At 45.0% G+C, this 21,420-nt stretch overlaps 1 protein-coding gene across 8 annotated transcripts in view; it reads right to left on the bottom strand.

The window, feature by feature from the left end:
• Positions 1-6,638: 6,638 nt before the first annotated feature.
• The window catches only part of PPP2R3A (protein phosphatase 2 regulatory subunit B''alpha), a 169,279-nt gene continuing 154,497 nt past the window's right edge, over positions 6,639-21,420 (bottom strand). For 4 of the 8 annotated variants that reach the window (XM_005308668.5, XM_005308667.4, XM_065557032.1 and 1 more), the window contains 2 exons: positions 18,654-18,760; positions 6,639-7,066 (listed from right to left, as the gene is read on the bottom strand). In XM_005308668.5, coding sequence (XP_005308725.2) covers positions 6,970-7,066; positions 18,654-18,760 — 204 coding nt within the window. In that variant the 3' untranslated portion in view covers positions 6,639-6,969. Of the gene's footprint in view, positions 7,067-9,542; positions 11,689-11,991; positions 12,065-18,653; positions 18,761-21,420 lie in introns of those variants that run through there. The other 4 variants (XM_065557030.1, XM_065557029.1, XM_065557031.1 and 1 more) reach the window with 2 other exon arrangements.

Here is a 21,420-nt window from a genome sequence, read left to right on the forward strand (position 1 = left end):
AGCTGAACTGTGCTTAGCTGGTCCTCGGGTGCCAGATCCCTGTGAAGGGTAAGAGGGGTTGGGGACAGATGTCCCTGCCGGGAAGTGGGGCTCTGTCTAAGAGTCCTAAGCATGGTTTAACCTACCCCTCCCCACTGTTCAAAGATAGAGCCAATTAAGGCCCTATTAGGAGTATTTTGTTTTGTTAAGTGATCACTAGACCTGAAACCACTTCTTGTGGGACAGCGTTTCTGGACAGCCTGCTTCAGCAATGAAGTTCCCCCACTAAGAGCTGGGTGGAACCTCAAGAGGTGACCTGCAGAGGTTACAGTAGAGAAGCAGGTGGTAGCAGAAGGTGACAGTGTGCAGCAGAGTGGCTGGCAGGGCAGCCAGCAGAGTGGAATGGTGGCCAGTGGGGCAGCCGGATGGTGGGTCAGGTTGGGCGGCTGGCAGGGCGGCTAGCGGAGCAACGGATGGTTGGCGAGACGGCAACACCAGAGCAAGTGCTTGGATGGTGTATCAAGCAAGGTACTTTCTCTCTCTTCCCTGGGTGGGAGGTGAACTCATACAGATGCACCTCTAAATTCTGGGTCTTCACTGACCAAGGACAAGCACTGTGAGTGGAATGTGATGAGGGAGCAGAGAGGAGCACAGTAAAGGAACTTTGAGTTGTAGAACTCAAGAACCTGAGGTGAAAGACACTGCCCAACGTACTCTGGGGTGGGTGTTTTGCTCATGGTTTTATGTTTATGAATCCTGCTAGCAGCGTTTTCCCTAATTAATGTCAGGTGACTTCCCTCCTTTCATTAACTTTATTTTCTACACTCAGAATCTGTGCTTGCGAGAGGGGAAGTATTTGCCTCTTACAGGCGCCCATGGGTCGTGTAATTTTCCCAGGTTATTAGGTGGGGGCTTGTCAAGGCTGAATCCCCACTCTGTCACTCCGAGTGCAGAAGTGGGGGCCTGCAAGGATTCTAAAAATGAATACTTGCCACTCCAGGCTTGTATTACACTCCCAAGGTTACAGCTTTTCTCTGACCTGGGCTTGGTAAATGCTGCCACCACCCAAATGCAAAAAAACCCAACAACCTTTGAACCCAGGAAGGAGCACTTGGGAATTCCTCCCTGTTGGGGGTACCCTCAAGCCCTCTCTCTCTCACTCACTCACTCACACACACACTCACTCACTCACTCACTCCCTCCCTCCCTCCCTCCCTCCGGGGAAGAGCTGAGAAAGAAAACAAAGGAAATTAGCTGTGGCTACCAGCTAATCAAATAACATGCACAAAGCTCTTAGGACACCAAAACTCCAATCCTGTTCTTAAAAAAGGTAAATTTTATTAAAAAGAAACAAACACAAAAAAGAAAATACATCTGGAACTTAGACTTTTGCTAGATTTTAAAAGAGCAATTCCAAAAATCAAGCACCCAAAATAGCTTTCTTGGGAGTTGAGTTTAAAGATTACAAGCAAACAAAAGCATCTGGGGTTAGCACAGAGGAGTCCACAAGCCAATAAGATATAAAAGAAATAACCCTAATCGTGTCTTTTTAGACATTCCCTAATTTTACTTATATATCTGAGGCTACAGATAAGTAGGTTCGAGGTATGAATTGATAATCTATAATCATACCTGGCTTAAAGCTGGTTACAGAATTACTGCCCATGTCCCTGCAGCCCAGAGAACAACAGACAAAAGGAAAGTTTATTTTCCCATTTTAAAAACTTCTAGCCCTCCCATTGGCTCTTTTGGTCAGGTGCCCACTTTTTTTTCTTTACCTGAGGGACTTTTTAACCCTTAATAGATAAAGCAAGTAAAGAACAGCTACCAAGAGGGATTTTATAGCTGGCTGGCTGGGTGTCCATTGAAGGGAGCTATCCCCCCCTTTATTTATCACAGGACTTGAGCTGGTTCTGTGTTGTATTGTTGAAAGGGAACCCCTCAATATTGAACCTGGCCTTGGTTGCTGCTGACTCCACCTGACAGAAGAGTTACATTAATTCCATTGAGGGCTTTGACCAAGTTATTTAACCTGTCTGCTGCTGTTTCCCTTCTGTAAAGTGGAGATAACTGCATAGAGATGTTCTGAGAATTAGCTGCTCTTTGTGAAGGAGTGTAAATGCAAAACATGCTGCAGAAAAGCCAAATATTACTATAATTATGTGTGATCGTGGCACTTGAAGAAAGAATAATCGCTACTGTTCGCCTACGTGAAATCTACCTGAAATAGATATTAAATGGAATCTTGTACTTAAAGCAAGGATTCAATTTTGTGTGTGTGAAAAGTGTGTAAGCAGAGTCTGAATCAGCTCTCCCCTGACATCTAGTGATGAGCTGTGGAAGAGGACTGCAGGAGCTGATCTCATTTGCATGGGCACACCCACCCTGCCTAGGTGCTCAGCATGATGGGATTGCTTGCCCAAATGGTCACTTTGGCTGGTGTTGGATTCCCAGTCTCCTTGTTATTGGGGCAGGAGTAATAAAGGGTTGTTGTTCTTGTTGTGTGCATCCAGAGCAACAGAACTTTACTTGGCATTTCCCGATTGAGGGACTCGCTCTCTACTTAACGGCACTCGCTAGGCAGGGGACATGGGTTCCAAAGTCCAGTGAGTTGAAAGAGGGTGGGGAAAATACAGGTAATTGGTGGTGTGGGCCTTGCCTAAGGACTCTAGACACCATTTGAACTTTCCTCTCTCCACTGTGTAATAAAAGAGCTAATTTAGACTCAGCTGAGAGTCTTGTTACATACTACAGAGCTGCAATCACTGATACCCAGGCCTAAGTATTAGCCCTGCTTTGGGACAGTGTCTGATGCAAGAGACTGCCCCGTGTGAATCAGCAGTGAGGCTCCCCCACTGAGAGCTGTGTTAAGTGTGGGGCCCTGGAGACATCTTGGTGAGCAACTGGCAGAGTGTGCCAGAGCAGAGCCCCACAGAGAGGGGCAGCAAGTGAGTGCCTGAGCAGCATAGCGAATAAGGTGCCTCCTTACCTTTCCCCCCCCCACAGGGTGGGAGGTGAACTCTGTAGATGCACCTCGGAACACTGGTCTGCACTGTCCAAGGACAGCAACTGTGAGTAGGGTGCAGAGGAGGGATGAGCACATTAAAGGGACTTTTGGGTTGCTGGACTTAAGAATCTAATGGGAAGAGGACACTGCCCAACTTACTTGGTGGTGGGTCTTTTGCTCATGGTTTATTTTTATAAACCCTGTTTGTGGTGTTTCCCCAAATTAATGCTGCGTTATTTCCCTCCTTTTATTAATTTTTTTTTGCTACACTCAGACTCTGTGCTTGCGAGAGGGGAAGCATTGCCTCTTAGAGGCACCCAGAGGGTGGTGTGTAATTGTCGTGAGCTGGTTTCATGTTGTATTATTGAAAAGGAACCCCTAGATACTGAACCCAGTCCTTGTTACTGCCAACTCTAACGGGCAGAAGGGTTACAATTGCAATGTGTATATCCTCCCCCAGAATTACAGGATTTACTTTTGTGGCATCAAATGAATTTTCAGAGAACTGACAAATAAGCCATTTATTAATATGATTTGAAAGACCCCTTTTTAATTAAGAAATTTAGCACCCTATGCCAGACCTCTCTTTTGTCCCTGGTGATCTCAGCATAGGCATAATCTGCATAGAAATTGGCAGAGGTGTAAATTCTGTGTAGCTCTTGTGCAAAGGGCTGTTTTTGAAAACAGATATTCAGGATCAACTGTACGTTTTTTCTGTTTTTCTTCACAGCTGAAAGTTTCTCCTTCAGCCATCTCCTTTGGTTAGTGTCTGTGATCCCAAATTATCGATTTTTAAGGACACTAGATTTTTTAAAATATTTCCCCCTTATGTTACAGGGCAGAGTTAAAATTGTTTGGGTGCCTTTATTATGTAGTTCCATTCCTTAATAGGTTTGGATTTATTTTAAATTTTATCCAAATTTCCATAGCTTACATCATCTATTTTTGGGCTAATTATAACATCCCTTTACAGGCTTTTACTTTAAATTAGCGGCGTATGTACTTAACCTGAACTTAATCTTAATGCATTTGTTTGGGAATTTCCTTAAAAAAAGTCTTACATAAATGGTAAAAAAAGAAACCGAAAGAGAATGGTTCCATTTATTATCATTAAGGCTGTGAGTTTGTCATGGAGGTCATGGATTACGTGACCCGTGTGACTTTTGCAGCGGCTGGGCAGCTCAGGCAGCCCCTGCACCAGTCGCACCAGCCGCTGCTGGGGCAGTCTCGGGCCACTGGCTCCCTCCCCCCCCACTCCTCCGTGCAGCAGAGTTTGGGTGTGGGTTGGGGCAGGGAGTTGGGGCACGGGCCGGGGTGAGGCAGGCTCTGAGCGGCGTTTACCTTGGGAGCTCCCCAGAAGCGGTGACATACCCCTCGCTCAGCTCCTAGGCATAGGCATGGCCTGGCATCTCTGTGTGCTGCCTCTGTCTGCAGGCACCGCTGCACAGCTCCCATTGGCCACAGTTCCTGGCCAATGGGAGCTGCGAAGTCAGCGCTCTGGGAGGAGGCAGCATGCAGAGCTGTCTGGCCATGCTAGGTAAGCTTCACCCAGAGCCTGCCTCACCCCATCCCGTGCTCCAACTCCCTGTCCCCTCCCATACCCAAACTGTGCTGCAGCTGGGGAGGGGGAGGTGCAGAGCCAGGTAGGGAGCCTGTCAACCGTCCCCCCCCCCCCAGCACTAGCGGGGGTCCTGGGCCACGTGCTGCCACCCCCCCCCCTAGGACCTGTGCTGTCCTCCCCCATGCAAGATTTAGTCAGGGGTATATAGTAAAAGTCATGGACAGGTCATGGGCCATGAATTTTTGTTTACTGCCCATGACCTGTCCGTGACTTTTATTAAAAATACCTATGACTAAAACATAGCCTTAATTATAATCAAATAGTTTCTAATGATTTGAAGATATGCAGTATCAACCTTCAGTCTTTTCTAAAATTTGAACGTACAGGGCTTCATTGGAACACCGTGGCTGCTTCATGCTGCTGTGGAGCAGTTCAAAGCACCCAGAGCATTCTGGCATTAGTTGGCAGCAGCTTTGTATCATCTCAGCAGCACAAAGCAGCCAGAGTGTACACCCCAGTATTCCCCTCCCATCTGTGCTTCACATGATCCCCCTACTCACACCTAGTGTTCCATCCTGTCCTATCCTTTTTTGCACAGTTTTTCCTTCTTCCTTAGCCCCCAACAGTCTTCTGTGTGTACACAGCCTCATTTCCCTCTCCCTCCTTTTGCCCTGTTGACTAGATCTAATAAAAGAGGCAATTTTTGAAAAGAACTATTCAGTATTAAGGGTAATTTTTTGTAACCATAATTCTGCATAACTGAGATTTTTCTTCAGCAGAGATTGGTGTATCAAATCTTCTTATCTGGAAAGCTTCTCAAGCAGTGCTTAATTTGTGCCAGGGCTAAGCCCGGCAGTTCATAGCTCTGGCACCTCTGGGCTTCCCATGTCAGTTTTGAAAATAAAAAAAATTGCTTGAGCCTTGGCATCTTTTTCATTACGAGTTAAGCACAGCTCTCAAGAAATTTCCCTCTTCTCATGGCCACCATCCCCCACTGCTCCCAATAGGACTAAGGCTACAGGCTGCCCTTAGCAGATATAGCTACTGTCTTCTGTTTGTCCCAGTAGGAATGAAGACAAATTGTCCACAGGAAATACGGTGGCCCTATGTTATCAGGACGTAGAGAGGAGCCAATGAATGAAGGTGATGGTAATCTTTGGTAAGGGAAGATGTGGCCTCAGCCCCATGAGAACATATGTTACTAATAAATTAATGATTGTTGCATAGTATCACTAGAGGGCAGAGTTAAGATTGTTTAGGTACTTTTACTGTACATTTCCATACCTTAACATTTTTGGATAGTTTGAGGATAACTTAACTCTGAATTTCTTCAGGATGTAATGCATGCTCTGGGGATCATTAGAAAGCCCTGCAATGTTTTAACCTAAATTACTCATATACACTCAATCTTCTGCTTATTGATTATTTATTTATGAATTATTGGTATTGCAGTAGTACCTAATGGCCTGGGCCTCATTAAGCTAGACACTTTAAGGGCAGTGACAGATTTTGCCAGATGTCTGTAGTTTACAATATATGTCTAAGATTATAGCTAACACGCGGATACAACAGATGGGAGGAGCATTAGGAAATGGAGATAATTTAGGTTAGCATGAGAAGCAGCACTCATAGCACGTCAGCTGCCCTAATTGTTGATATTTTTGTAGGCATCACAGCAGAGAAGAGTTTCAAGGAGGACAGTACGGTGGCATTGTCAGTATTTGCAGGGAGTTCCTTCTATCCATGTGAGAGAGTGCAAAGGTGCTAAACCTGAATTCTGTCTTAATGTGGTTTTTTTCGTCTGTAGTACTGTAGCTGTACATTGCCCTGTACAGTGAGTAAAATACGCTTAACAAATAAGCGTTTGAAGAGCTTACAGTGTAAAGCACAAGAGGGCACCTTAATTTGTGTGTTGTGTTTGGGGATATTTTCTGTTTCCAGAATGAGCAGGACATTTTTAGATGAGGCTTGATGGAACTCTTTAGATGTTCGTTTAAACTGAGTTAATTTGTCAGCCTGGTAAAGTTAAAGGGTACAGAATAAATAATACAGAAATGATGGCCTTGAATTAATTTGGTAATGACTACTGTGCAAGTTGCATGCAATTTTATTATGTTTAAGCATTAGATGTTAGACCATTATTGCACATGGAGACTTTATAGAATTTGTATGGCAAGACAAGAAGGAAACAAAGTGCAGTCACCATATTTAATGAGCATGCACAATAACAATTTGCAAAAAGACTTTTTATAGAAATTACCTTCTTGCAGTTACACATATGAAGAAAAAAAAGATCTTGAATTACAGTGTATAAAATAAAGCACTTTGCTTCAAGGAAGGATTTTTTAAAAAACTCCTAAGTGTCTACCGACCACTCGCCACTTAAATATTGACAGATACTAGTTCCATGTCTTCCATTTTTCTAGGATGAAAGGTCTGAGATAACTAATTTGTCGGACTTGTCTGCAGTTTCAGAGGGAGTTAAAAGTTCATCTGTTTCATAGTCCTCTTCAAATGATCTGCAATGAGAGAACAATGATACTGTCAAAACATGTAGAAACATGTTTTTTGGTTGTAAAAATCTAATGTTTTCAGATACAAAAGTATCTGAACGTTTATGCTGCATTTTAATTGCTATCTGCAGTTCTATTACTTTAACTTTTGATACTGTTGATTTTTGCAGTCCCACCCTCCAAGAGATCAACATTTTAAAATAAAGATGCAATAGCAGAGAGGGATGTTTGGGGAAGATTTAAATATGAACCTGTTTTTCTTGTTAAAATCTACAGATGTCCTTCAAATTGCAGCACAAGAAAATTGTGACTATGGTTCTCCTGTATTTATGTCTACACAGAGCACTGCTGTCAGTTATGTGCCTGTGGTCATAGAATCTTCTTTTTTAGTGGTAATAGTTGGGGACATGTGCCTGACATTCCAGTTCTTTTCACCCTGGAGCCAAGGTTAGGAATAATCTCACCCTCTCTAGCAGTCACCAGTTCCTCTCTCTGCTGAAGCAGTGAGGAACCCTCCTCCAGGTGAAGATTTCTGTTTTGTGAAATAGATTTAGTTTTAGGATTTTTATTCAATTAAAAACACTTCTGTTCTAATGTTGTCACTTTTTCAGTGCTGTCATTCTCATTTCAACAGGTGCTCCTCTTGGCGCTGATGGTGCTCATCAGACACCACTGCCTTCAACATATAGGGAAATTTATCTGGCCGTGAAAGATTGTAAAGCTGGGTTGTGGACCCTTCTTATGGAGGAGGCCTTGGCTTTGACTCGCTCAGAAACTCCCCTGTGCCTCTGGAGAGTCTTGGCTTAAGTGATGCTTTGAAGCCCACTAAAATGCTGAGATCTGAGACAATTCTCTCAAGCAATCACACCATCATGTCCCATTCTCAAACAGCTGGAAGTCTCAGCATCTAGCTCCTAGTATTAGAGCTCAGTGGCTCTGAAAAGTCCCTTAGTTCTAAAAGGAGGAGCTATGGTAGAGTTTACGGTCAGGCTGGTCAGTATCCTGGTTAGCAGGAGGAGCGCTATCAGAGCTTCCTAGTCCTACCCATAAGGAGACTCCTTTGGGTCCTTGGAGGCTCTGCCTGAAGTTTCTGCATCCTCTTTAAAAAGAGCCCAGGGTGCCATGCAATTTAAATTCTCCCTATGATCTTGGGTCCCTTCAGTACCAGAAGCAATCCCTGACACTGTTTATATGGAGAGATACCTATCTCATAGAGCTGGAAGGGACCCCGAAAGGTCATTGAGTCCAGCCCCCTGCCTTCACTAGCAGGATCAAATACTGATTTTTGCCCCAGATCCCTAAGTGGCCCCCTCAAGGACTGAACTCACAACCCTGGGTTTAGCAGGCCAATGCTCAAACCACTGAGCTATTGTACTGCCCCAAATCTTAGAACAGAGAGCTTTTGGCAGCAACCACATGGCTGCCTGCGTGATGTTCCGCACTGTGTATGGCACCACAGGATAGTGGCACATCTTGACCAGGCAGAAGCACAGGAAGTACCTCAGGTTCATACTGGACAGCAACCATCCCAGTACAAGATGCTGCCCCCAGGTGTTCAAGTTGTTATTATTTAGCATCTAGGAGCCCCAGCATGCAAGACGCTGTAAAAACATAGAGCACAAAGACAGTCCCTGCCCCAAAGAGCTTACAAGCCAACAGTGGTCATAGCTCACCTGCTTTATCCCTGCCTACACCTCTCACTGAGCCTCCTCTTCAGAGGGGGCAATACACACCCTCCAGCAGACATCTGACCTCTTCCAAACTCTGGCTGAGGATCAGCAAAGAGAAATCTACTCTAGTCTATGTACGTCTTAACACTGCTCGAATGGCCAGCACCTTTTGGGAGCTGGTTTCTGTCTCTCAAAAGACAAGGGGATAGTCCTTAGTCCAGGGGTAGGCAAACTATGGCCCGCATCTGGCCCACCAGCTGTTTTAATCCGGCCCTCAAGCTCCTGCTGGGAAGCGGGGTCTGGGGCTTGCCCTGCTCTGGTGCTCCAGCCAGGGAGCAAGATCGGGGGCTGCTCTGTGCAGCTCCCGGTTGCAGCAGCATGGTCCCCACTCAGGCTCCTACGCATAGGGGCAGCCAGGGGACTCTGCTCTGCATGCTGACCCGGCCCCAAGCGCTGCCCTTCAAGTTCCCCTTGGCCAGGAACCGCGGCCAATGAGAGCTGCAGGGGCGGTGCCTGTGGATGGGTCAGTGTGCAGAGATGCCTGGCTGCACCGCCGCATAAGTGCCAGGGTGGGGACTTGCTGCTGCTTCCGAGAATTGCCTGAAGTAAGTGCTGCCCAGAGCCTGAACCCTCAAGCCACCACCCCACGCCCCACCCTGCCTTCTGAACCCCTTGGTCCCAGTCTGGAGCACCCTCATGCGCCCCAAACCCCTCATCCCCAGAGCCTGCACCCACTGCCCTCACACACATCCCTGCCCCAGCCCAGAGCCTCCCTTGCACCCTGAACTCCTCATTTCTGGCCCGCCCCCCAGCCAGAGCCCTCACCCCAACCCAAATTTCGTGAGCATTCATGGGCCGGCATACAATTTCTATACCCAGATGTGACCCTCAGGCCAAAAAGTTTGCCCACCCCTGCCTTAGTCAGTGTTCCTTGCTATGTAGAAGGAACTGGCCAAGGAATGCCCTTTCTCAGGGTTCTGGGGTTAATAGCAACATGTTCCTTTGTCACACCTTAAACAAAGCTCAGGAGGAGACCCTGTCAGAGTTAATGGAATCATGTGTATAACCAGGCTGAGAGCCTCTGGACAGGCTAGTATGACCTCCACTAGACACCTGTGGAGTGTGACTTTACTTGAGGGTTGTAGGGCAACTACATGGAGCTAGGTCCCTACTTTTAGTCACTACTTTCTTAAGCCAGCTTCTAGAGTGAGCTGAGTTTGGGCAATTTGATGTTCTAAACATTTATATAACACACTTCCTCACCCATCCTGCTTTTGGAAGGCATTACTAACTAGTCTGCTACAATGAGGCTCCTTGGAGCCATTCTCATGAAGGAGGCAGGTTACTTTTCACCACTTCTATTCTCCAAATGTTGGCCATCTATAGAATTGGTTTGAGCTGAGATCACCTTAGTAAGGATGACCTTTCAGATCCTAGGAATGAAGGAGTAGGTGATATATGGTAGTATGCCTCACCCTGCCAATAACTGCATGAGTGGGTCTGTGTCCTGAGGATTCAGTGACAGTTAGCAATATTTCACCTCAAAGGTATTATTTCCAGTTGCAGGAGCTGTTAGGACAGATGGCTGGCTCTAGAAGTAACCACTCTACTAGAGAATTCAGTCTAAGGCCTGGTCTACACAACGTGTTTAGGTCGAATTTAGCAGCGTTAAATCGAATTAAGCCTGGACACATCCACATGATGAAGCCCTTTTTTTCGATTTAAAGGGCCCTTTAAACCCATTTCTTTATTCCACCTCCGACGAGGGGATTAGCGCTGAAATCGGCCTTCCTGGGTCGGATTTGGGGTAGTGTGGACGCAATTCGATGGAATTGACCTCCGGGAGCTATCCCACAGTGCTCCATTGTGACTGCTCTGGACAGCACTCTCAACTCAGATGCACTGACCAGGTAGACATGAAAAGCCCCATGAACTTTTGAATTTCATTTCCTGTTTGCCCTGCGTGGAGTGCACAGGTGACCACACAGAGCTCATCAGGACAGGTAACCATGATGGAGTCCCAGGATCGCAAAAGAGCTCCAGCATGGACCGAACGGGAGGTACGGGCTCTGCTCGCCATATGGGGAGACGAATCAGTGCTAGCTGAACTCCGTTGCAGTAAACGAAATGCCAAAACATTAGAAAAAATCTCAAAGGGCATGAAGGACAGAGGCCATAACAGGGACGCACAGCAGTGCCGCGTGAAACTTAAGGAGCTAAGGCAAGCCTACCACAAAGCCAGAGAGGCAAACGGATGGTCCGGGGCAGAGTCACAGACATGCCGCTTCTACGCGGAGCTGCATGCCATGCTAGGGGGGTGCAGCCACCACTACCCCAACCCTGTGCTTGGACTCCATCAATGGAGAATCACGCAACACGGAAGCGGGTTTGGGGAACGAGGAAGATGATGATGATGAAGACAATGACGATAGCTCACAGCAAGGAAGCGGAGAAACCAGTTTCCCCAACAGCCAGGATATGTTTGTCACCCTGGACCTGGAACCAGTAACCCTCGAACTCACCCAAGGCATGCTCCCAGACCCTGAGGGCACACAAGGGACCTCTGGTGAGTGTACCTTTGTAAATATCACACATGGTTTAAAAGCAAGCGTGTTTAATGATTAATTTGCCCTGGCAATCACGGCCAGTACAGCTACTGGAAAAGTCTGTTAACGTGTATGGGGATGGAGCGGAAATCCTCCAGGGACATCTCCAGAAAGCTCTCCTTCATGTACTCCCAAAGCCTTTGCAAATGGTTTCTGGGTTTCTGGGGAGGGCTGCCTTATCCCGTCCGCCATGGTAGGACACTTTACCATGCCAGGCCAGTAGCACGTAGTCTGGAATCATTGCATAACAAAGCATGGCAGCGTATGGTCCCGGTGTTTGCTGACATGCAGACAACATCCATTCCTTATCTCTCTTTGTTATCCTCAGGAGAGTGATATCATTCACGGTCACCTGGTTGAAATGGGGTGATTTTATTAAGGGGACATTCAGAGGTGCCCGTTCCTGCTCGGCTGAACAGAAATATTCCCTGCTGTTAGCCACGCGGTGGGGGGGAGAGGTGAAGTGATCATCCCAGAGAATTGGGTGTGGGGGTGAGGGGAGTTAGTTGGGTTTGTGCAGTCCCTCCTTTTACATTGCAAACCCATTTTAAATGGCCAACCCAACGGGTCCTTGGTATGGGAAATGAGGGCGCTGCTGTTTGAAACCATTCCCACATGTTATGAAGGTTAAAAAAGCGAAAAGACTATGGCTTACCATGGCTGCCTGCAACCCAAATTCTGTTGCCTGGCACTGCGTGAGTGATCTCTCACACCAAACCGACAGGCCCCTCAATATAAGAGGAAAAATGCGACCTTGTAACGAAAGCACATGTGCTGTGTAATATGAACAGCAAAATTTAACGTGAAAGAGTGTACCCATTGTTCTCTAAAATGGGTCTTTTTAACCACCTCTCCCTTTTCCTCCACCAGCTGCAAATGTTTCTCCTTTGCAGAGGCTAGTGAAGATTAGAAGGAGAAAACGGCGGACTCGGAATGATATGTTCTCGGAGCTCCAACTGTCCTCCCACGCTGACAGAGCACAGCAGAATGCGTGGAGGCAGACAATGTCAGAGTGCAGAAAAGCACAATATGAACAAGAGGAGAGGTGGCGGGCTGAATCGCGGGCTGAAGAGAGCAAGTGGCGGGCTGAAGAGGATAGGTGGCATCAGATTGCTGACAGAAGGCAAGAGTCAATGCGCTGGCTGCTGGAGCATCAAACTGATATGCTCCAGTGTATGGTTGAGCTTGCAGGAAAGGCAGCAGGAGCAGAGACCGCCGCTACAGCCCCTGTGTAACCAATAGCCCTCCTCCCCAAGTTCCTCAGCCTCCTCACCCAGATGCCCAAGAATGCGATGGGGAGGCCTCCGGCCACCCAGCCACTTCACCCCAGAGGATTGCCCAAGCATCAGAAGGCTGGCCTTCAATAAATTTTAAAGTTTTAAAGTGCAGTGTGTCCTTGTTCTTCCCTCCTCCCCAACCCCTCCCGGGCTACCTTGGCAATTATCCTATTTGTGTGATGAATTAATAAAGAATGCATGAATGTGAAGTAACAATGACTCTATTGCTTCTGCAAGTGGTGCTCGAAGGGGGGAGGGGAGGGTGGTTAGCTTACAGGGAAGTAGCGTGAACTGGGGGGGGGGGGGGAGGGGGGTTTCATCAAGGAGAAACAAACAGAAGTTTCACACCGTAGCCTAGGCAGTCACAAAACTGGTTTTCAAAGCTTCTCTGATGCGCACCGTGCCCTGCTGTACTGTTCTAACCGCCCTGGTGTCTGGCTGTGCGTAATCAGCAGCCAGGCAATTTACCTCAACCTCCCACCCCGTCATAAATGTCTCCCCCTTACTCTCACAGATATTGTGGAGCACACAGTAAACAGCAATAACAATGGGGATATTGGTTTCGCTGAGGTCTATCCGAGTCAGTAAACTGCGCCAGCGCACTTTTAAATGTCCAAATGCACATTCTACCACCATTCTGCACTTGCTCAGCCTATAGTTGAACAGGTCCTGACTACTGTCCAGGCTGCCTGTGTACAGCTTCATGAGCCATGACATTAAGGGGTAGGTTGGGTCCCCCAGGATAACTATCAGCAATTTCAACATCCCCAATGGTTATTTTCTGGTCCGGGAAGGAAGTCCCTTCCTCCAGCTTTTGAAACAGACCAGAGTTCCTGAAGACGCGAGCATCATGTGCCTTTCCCAGCCATCCCATGTTGATGTTAGTGAAACGTCCCTTGTGATCCACCAGGGCTTGCAACAGCATTGAAAAGTACCCTTTTCGGTTTATGTGCTCGCTGGCTTGGTGCTCTGGTGACAAGATGGGGATATGGATTCCGTCTATCGCCCCACCACAGTTAGGGAATCCCATTGCCGCAAAGCCATCCACTATGACCTGCACGTTTCCCAGAGTCACTACCCTTGATACCAGCAGGTCTTTGATTGCGTTGGCTACTTGGATCACAGCAGCTCCCACAGTAGATTTGCCCACTCCAAATTGATTCCCGACTGACCGGTAGCTGTCTGGTGTTGCAAGCTTCCACAGGGCTATCGCCACTCGCTTCTCAACTGTGAGGGCTGCTCTCATCCTGGTATTCTGGCGCCTCAGGGCAGGGCAAAGCAACTCACTAAGTTCCATGAAAGTGCCCTTATGCATGCAAAAGTTTCGCAGCCACTGGGAATCATCCCACACCTGCAACACAATGCGGTCCCACCAGTCTGTGCTTGTTTCCCAGGCCCAGAATCAGCGTTCCATGGCATGAACCTGCCCCATTAACACCATGATTTGCACATTGCTGGGGTCCGTACTTTCTGAGAGGTCTATGTCCATGTCAATTTCTTCATCAATCTCGTCGCCGCGCTGCTATCGCCTCCCCGCCTGGTTTCGCTTTGGCATGTTCTGGCTCTGCATATACTCCAGGACAATGCGCGTGGTGTTCATAGTGTTCATAATTGCCGCAGTGATCTGAGCGGGCTCCATGATCCTAGTGCTATGGCGTCTGGGCTGAAAAAAGGCACAAAACTATTGTCTGACGGAGGGAGGGAGGGGCGAGTGACGACATGGCTTACAGGGAATTAAAATCAACAAAGGTGGCTGTGCATCAGGGAGAAACGCAAACAACTGTCGCACAGAATGCCCCCCCCCCAAAGATTGAACTCAAAACCCTGGGTTTAGCAGGCCGTTGATTTCACGAAGGGAGGAGGAAGCAAATGAATACAGAACAAATCTGGTCCATCTATCTTTTACATCTTAGGCTGGCAGCAGACAGTGCAGCATGACTGATAGCCATCGGCATCTTCTGGGTGCTTGGCAGAAGATGCTGCATTATGACTGCTAGCCATCATCGTCAAGTGCAATAGGACTGCCGGCAGGACTGAGTCTCCAGGAGACAAAACATGTCTGCCCAGGCGCCTCTGACCGAACTCACTGAGGAGTCCGACAACGATGGATACCAGTCGTAATACAACATCTACTGCCAAAAGGCAAGGCGCTGCTGCTGTATAGCAATGCAGTCCCACGTCTGCCAGCACCCAGATAGCCGATGACGGCTACCAGTCATACTGCACTGTCTACTGCCAAAAGGCAATTAGCTGCTGCTGTGTAGCAATGCAGTACCACGTCTGCCGGCATCCAGATGACACATGGTGACGCTGAGCTGAATGGGCTCCATGCTTGCCGTGGTATGTCATCTGCACAGATAACCCAGGTAAAAAGGCATGAAACGACTGTCTGCCATTGCTCACATGGAGGGGGAGGGACCTGACGACATGTATCCAGAATCCCCCGCGACACTGTTTTTGCATCATCAGGCATTGGGATCTCAACCCAGAATTCCAATGGACCTCGGAGACTGCGGGAACTGTGGGATAGCTACCCACAGTGCAATGCTCCAGAAGTCGACGCTAGCCTCAGTACTGTGGACGCAGTCCGCCGACTTAATGCACTTAGAACATTTTATATGGGGACACACACAATCGACTGTATAAAAACAATTTCTATAAAACCGGCTTCTATAAATTCAACCTAATTTTGTAGTGTAGACATACCCTTAGACATCTATGAGTCAAAGCAGAAAGACAGAATTTCCCTCCAGTGAATGAAGAACTTGGATTGATTCCAGAGTCAAGCCAGCTCCTTTGTTCTGGTGTCAAGGGATGTGAAAGCAGCCATAAAACCAAACAAAAAATCACCTCACAACAGCCTTACACACACACAACAAATGGAAAAATGGGGAAACTGATAGCAGTGTATGTAAATCAGAAAGTAGGAATTGTAGAAAATTGATAAGGGAAGCAAAAGGACACTATGGACAAAAAAGTTTTTCAAGTACATAAGGAACAAAATTGGTCCATTACTAGATGAAAATGGTAGAATTGTCACTAATAATGTAGAAAAGGCTGAAGTGTTCAATAAATATTTCTGTTCTATATTTGGGAAAAAAAGGATGATGAAATACTTACCAAAAGAAACTCAGTAGGATGTTAAACAGTGCTTATTAAAGATAGATATTTTTAAATTAGCAGGGCCATATAACTTGCATATAAGAGTTTTAAAGAGCTGCCCAGTGCACACTCTGTGCTATTATATACTTTTTTCAATACATCTTGGAACACTGGAGAAGTTCCAAAGGACTAGAAGAAAGCTAATGTACCATAATTTAAAAAAGGTAAATGGGATGACCCAGATAATGATAGCCTGTCAGCAGGATTTGTTCCTGGGCAAGATGCTGACTTGGTACCACATGACATTTTGATTAAAAAATTAGACTGATATAAAATGAATAGGGCACACATTAAATGGATTAAAAACTGGGACAGGTCTCAAAATGTAATTGTAAAAGAGGAATCATCATCGAGCATGTGTGTCTCTAGTGGCGTCCCACAGGGATTGGTTCTTGGCCCCATACTATTTAATATTTTTTATCAATGACCTGGAAGAAAACAAAATAATCACTGATAAAGTTGGCAGATGAGACACAGATAGTGGGAGTGGTAAATAATGAAAAGGACAGGTCACTGATACAGAATGAGCCGTATTACTTGGAAAACTTCTTGGCTATAAGGTTCCATTGTTGAAGGTGATCGCAGTATCCAGGAAGTTGATGTGAGTGTGGGAGGGTTCCAGAGAGAGTTTAATGGATGGCTGGTGGTTGTTGAAGTTGTGGTGGGAGTAGTTGTATGAGAGAGTTTAAGCCACGTGTCAAGAGGATGAAAATATCATCAAAGTATCCCAGGTATATAACTGATTTTGTGGTGCATTTGTCCAGAAATACTTCCTCAAGGTGGTCCAGGAAGAGTTAGGCATTGGAGAGCCATCCTAGTACCAAGGCTATTCCTATGGTTTGGACAAAGTGTTTGTTATTGAGTGTTACATTGTATCCTCATCCATAACAATTTATTTCGGTGGATATCTGAGTGTTGTCCATTGTCTTGTAGATATTTGAGGCAGGCAGGTATGTCATCATGGTGAGGAATGTTGGAGTACAGGGAAATGACATCCATAGTGGGAAGGATGATGTTCTGAAAGAGTTGTTAATGTTGCGGAGTTTCTGGATGAAGTCAGTTGTCTTGGAGGAAGCTGGCCTTGTGTGTGGTGAGTGGTTTGAGGATGATTTCTTTAAGTCCTGATATTCTTTCAGTAAGCGTGCCATGGCCAGATATGATGAGTCTGCCTGGGTTCCCTTGTTTGTATATCTTGGGAAGCATGTAGCAGGTCCCTGGTGTGGGTTCTTTGGGGATAGGGGTGTAGTGTTTCCCTTGAAGTTGTTTGGGGAAGGATTTGATGATATCCTTACATTTCTGGGTGAATTGTGGTGTGAGGTCTTTTGAATTCTTTACAGTAAGTGGTGTTGGAGAGTTGTCAGTTGGCCTCATTAATGTAGTCGGCACAGCTAAGCACTACAATGGCACCTGCTTTGTTTGATCACTATCTGGTGATTAGGTATCAGGAACTATATAGCTGTCCTCTCAACAGTGGAGAGCTTGTGGTGGATGTGGTGATTAAGGATTTCACAGTAAATTTTTTCCTCCCAAGCAATCAATGCAATGATCAAGTGTGAGATTTCATCCACTGTTGGGGTCTCCAGTCATATGGTTCTTTTTTCTTATGACTGACGATGATAGTTGTGGGGGGTGATGTTATTATTGTGAAAGAATTCTTTGTCCTCATCGCCAAAGGAAAACTGCACAACACCTTCAAAAGATGAGCCTGGGATCTTAAATTCATAACTTTGCTAGACACTAAAAATCATGGTCTTAATAAAGAGACTGGATTTACGGTTTATTATAACAGTCTGTAACCCCCCTCCCCCCACTAACTCCCTTTTTGTCCTATGACTAAAGAGGTGTTAATTGGCTACTTCACCTTGAATGAGTCTCTTACAACAGTGGTTCTCAACCAGGGTTAAGTGGAGGTCTTCCTGGGGGAGGGGAGGGTGTACATCAACTCATCTAGATATTTGCCTAGTTTTACAACAGGCTACATCAAAAGTGAACGGTTTCAGAGTAGCAGCCGTGTAATAAATTTGTTAGTCTCTAAGGTGCCATAAGTACTCCTGTTCTTTTTATAAAAAGTGAAGTCAGTACAAACTAATATTTCATACAGTGACTTGTTTGTACTGCTCTATATACGATACACTGAAATGTAAGTACAATATTTATATTCCAATTGATTTATTTTATAATTATATAGTAAAAAGGAGAGAGTAAGCAATTTTTCAGTAACAGTGTGCTGTGACACTTTTGAATTTTTATGTCTGATTTTGCAAGCAAGTAGTTTATAAGTGAGGTAAAACTTGGGGGTACGCAAGACAAATCAGACTCCTGAAAGAGATACAGTAGCCTGGAAAGGTTGAGAGCCAATGTCTTATAATATATGTTAACTACTTATGCTAAACAATCCGTTCCACCTTGTATTTAGCTGTGACACTCGGGAGTACATTTCCCAGACCTGAAGAAGAACTCTGTGGAAGCTCAAAAGCTTGTCTCTTTCACCTACAGAAGTTGGTCCAATAAAATATATTCTCTCACCCACCCTGTCACTCATCTAGACTGACATTCCACTTTTGACAATCATCCAGCTGGTTTTGATTATGCCCTTTAGATCACAACTGCCATCTTCTAGTAATACTTCAAGGTCTCATTTTCTATCTGCCTGGCATTTCTATACTAGCACTGTAATACATATATACTCTTATTCTGAAACAAACAATGAAGATTATTTTTTACCTTCTAGCATTTGCTTTAAGTATCTGCCTGTTGATCTGAAGTAAGCAAATGCTCCCCTTCTCTCCCTCTGTGGCCTAGTTTAAGGCAGTTTTTCGATATACAAAATGTGTGGGATTACTGAATGTAAGATAGCTGCGCAAATGTCAACACCTACCCTTCTTGTAACTGCTCATTTCCAGATTCTTCAGCAACAAGAAGCTCATACTCCTCTGCAGCGTATCTGTCCCAGTCTGAGGGCTCCGGTCCATCATTTTCAACATCCTAAACACATCAGAAAAGCAAATTAAATAGGAATGTCCTTACTTATCTACAAACTTGTTTTGCAAAAGCTTCTCACCTATCTATAAACACTGCATTTCTGCAACACTTACTGTTGGGGTTTGAAAATTCCTTAAGGAAAACAACTCAATCAAAGTTTAGTCTCTTAATCAAAGAAAAACAGTTTAAATTATGGACTAGTCAAGTTCTTTAAACAAAGCCCAGAGTAAACAAATATGTTTTGTATTAGGCTTTAAATCTCGGACACAGGTGGAATACTTTGCCAACCATCTTGAACAATAACATTCCAAAAATGTCAAGTAAGAATAACTGCAAATCTGAACTGCTCTGACAGGACATACTGTAAGAGCAAGGGAACTCTGCCTAGTGACTGGTTCTCAGAGCATTCCAGGATTTAGAAAATGTTGACACTCCTTTGAATTGCACCCACAACCAAGCACGCAGCTTTTGCAGAGCTTGGTGCACAGGGGCAATATGCTCAGAGAACTCCTCTCCATGTATGAGTTGGGCCATGCCTTTCACCCTAGCTGAGCTTTTCAAGAAATATACAACGCTGGCCCCAAGTAGCAATGCAGCAGTGTGTCCTAGAAGTAACAACGTCCTGGGTCACTATGGCACAATTCCTCTCCCTCCTAGGTGTGCACTGCCTTCAGATGTGTGAGGTGCTGTGCAAACACACAAGAGACAATACAGATGGGAAGGAATTTAGACTGTCTTATTGATAAGGACGTGCCCAAAACAAACCCTTGCATTAGATTAGAAGGAGGACCAGTTCTATCATAGTTAAGATTAGGAAGCCCTTTCTGTTTAAAGGACATCTCTAAGTGAACTAAACTCTGCACAGCTACTTGGCTTGCCTTGATAATTGGTGCACACCTAGGGTGTGTGTGATGGGGTTATTACTAGGACTGTCAAACGATTAAAAAAAATAGTTGCGAATAATTAGTTTTAATCGCACTGTTACACGATAATAGAATACCAATTTAAATGTATTTATAAATATTTTTGGATGTTTTCTACATTACAACACAATACAACACGTACAGTGCTCACTTTTGTCAAGGCTCCTTCCCCACTCTGAACTTTAGGGTACAGATGTGGGGGCCTGCATGAAAACTTCTAAGCTTAACTACCAGCTTAGATCTGGTCCGCTGCCACCACTCCCAATGGGTAACTCCCTTCCCTGGGTAGCCTTGAGAGAGACTTCCACCAACTCCCTGGTGAACACAGATCCAACCCCTTGGATCTTAAAACAAGGAGAAATTAACCATCCCCCCTCTTTTCTCCCACCAACTCCTGGTGGATCCAGATCCAATCCCCTTGGATCTAAAAACAAGGAAAAATCAATCAGGTTATTAAAAAAGGCTTTTAATTAAAGAAAAAGGTCAAAATCATCTCTGTAAAATCAGGATGAAAAATAACTTTACAGGGTAATCAAACTTAAAGAGCCCAGAGGAACCCCCTTTAGCCTTAGGTTCAAAGTTACAGCAAACAGAGGTAAACACCCTAGCAAAAGGTACATTTACAAGTTGAGAAAACAAAGATAAAACTAACATGCCTTGCCTGGCTGTACTTACAAGTTTGAAATATGAGAGACTTGTTCAAAAAGATTTGGAGAGCATGGATTGATGTCTGGTCCCTCTTAGTCCCAAGAGCGAACAACCCCCAAAACAAAGAGCACAAACAAAAGCCTTCCCCCCACCAAGATTTGAAAGTATCTTGTCCCCTTATTGGTCCTTTGGGTCAGGTGTCAGCCAGGTTACCTGAGCTTCTTAACCCTTTACAGGTAAAAGGATTTTGGAGTCTCTGGCCAGGAGGGATTTTATAGTATTGTACACAGGAGGGCTGTTACCCTTCCCTTTATAGTTATGACAACTTTATATTTGTTATTACAAATATTTGCATTGTAAAAAAGCAAGCTAAAGAAATAGTATTTTTCAGTTCGCCTCATACAAGTACTGTAGTGCAATCTCTTTCTGGTGAAAGTGCAACTTACAAATGTAGAATTAATATTTTTGTTACATTGTTTTCTTTTTGAGTGTAGTTATGTAAAACTTTAGAGCCTACAAGTCCACTCAGTCCTACTTCTTGTTCAGCCAATTGCTAAGACAAACAAGTTTGTTTATATTTATGGGAGGTAATGCTGCCTGCTTCTTATTTACAATGTCACCTGAAAGTGAGAGTAGGTGTTCACATGGCACTGTTGTACTATAAAGTGAGTCCTGTACACTTAGTATTCTGTTGTTGTAATTTAAATCAGTATATTTGAAAATGTAGAAAAACATCTAAAAAATTTATAATTTAAAGTGGTATTCTATTATTGTTTAACAGTGCAATTAAAACTGACTAATCAGGATTATTTTTAAAATCTAGTTATTTAGTTTTACGTTATTCACTTGAGTTAATGGCGATTAATTGACAAACCTAGTTTTTATGGATCCTAATTTGGGGTTATTTGACCAATGAGTTACTGAGAGACAAGAGCCCTCCTATCTCTCCTCCAAAAATATTTTTTATTAAGGGTGACAATGTCTACTAATGGTCTACACCAAGACACTGTAAACTGAAACCCAACCCGTGGCAGAAATCTGAAAATGAACTGTGTAGGCTTGTTGCTACAATCTGCCTGTCAAAGGGTTGTT

Source organism: Chrysemys picta, chromosome 9 (genome assembly GCF_011386835.1).
Source record: "Chrysemys picta bellii isolate R12L10 chromosome 9, ASM1138683v2, whole genome shotgun sequence".
Lineage (NCBI taxonomy): Eukaryota > Metazoa > Chordata > Testudines > Emydidae > Chrysemys > Chrysemys picta.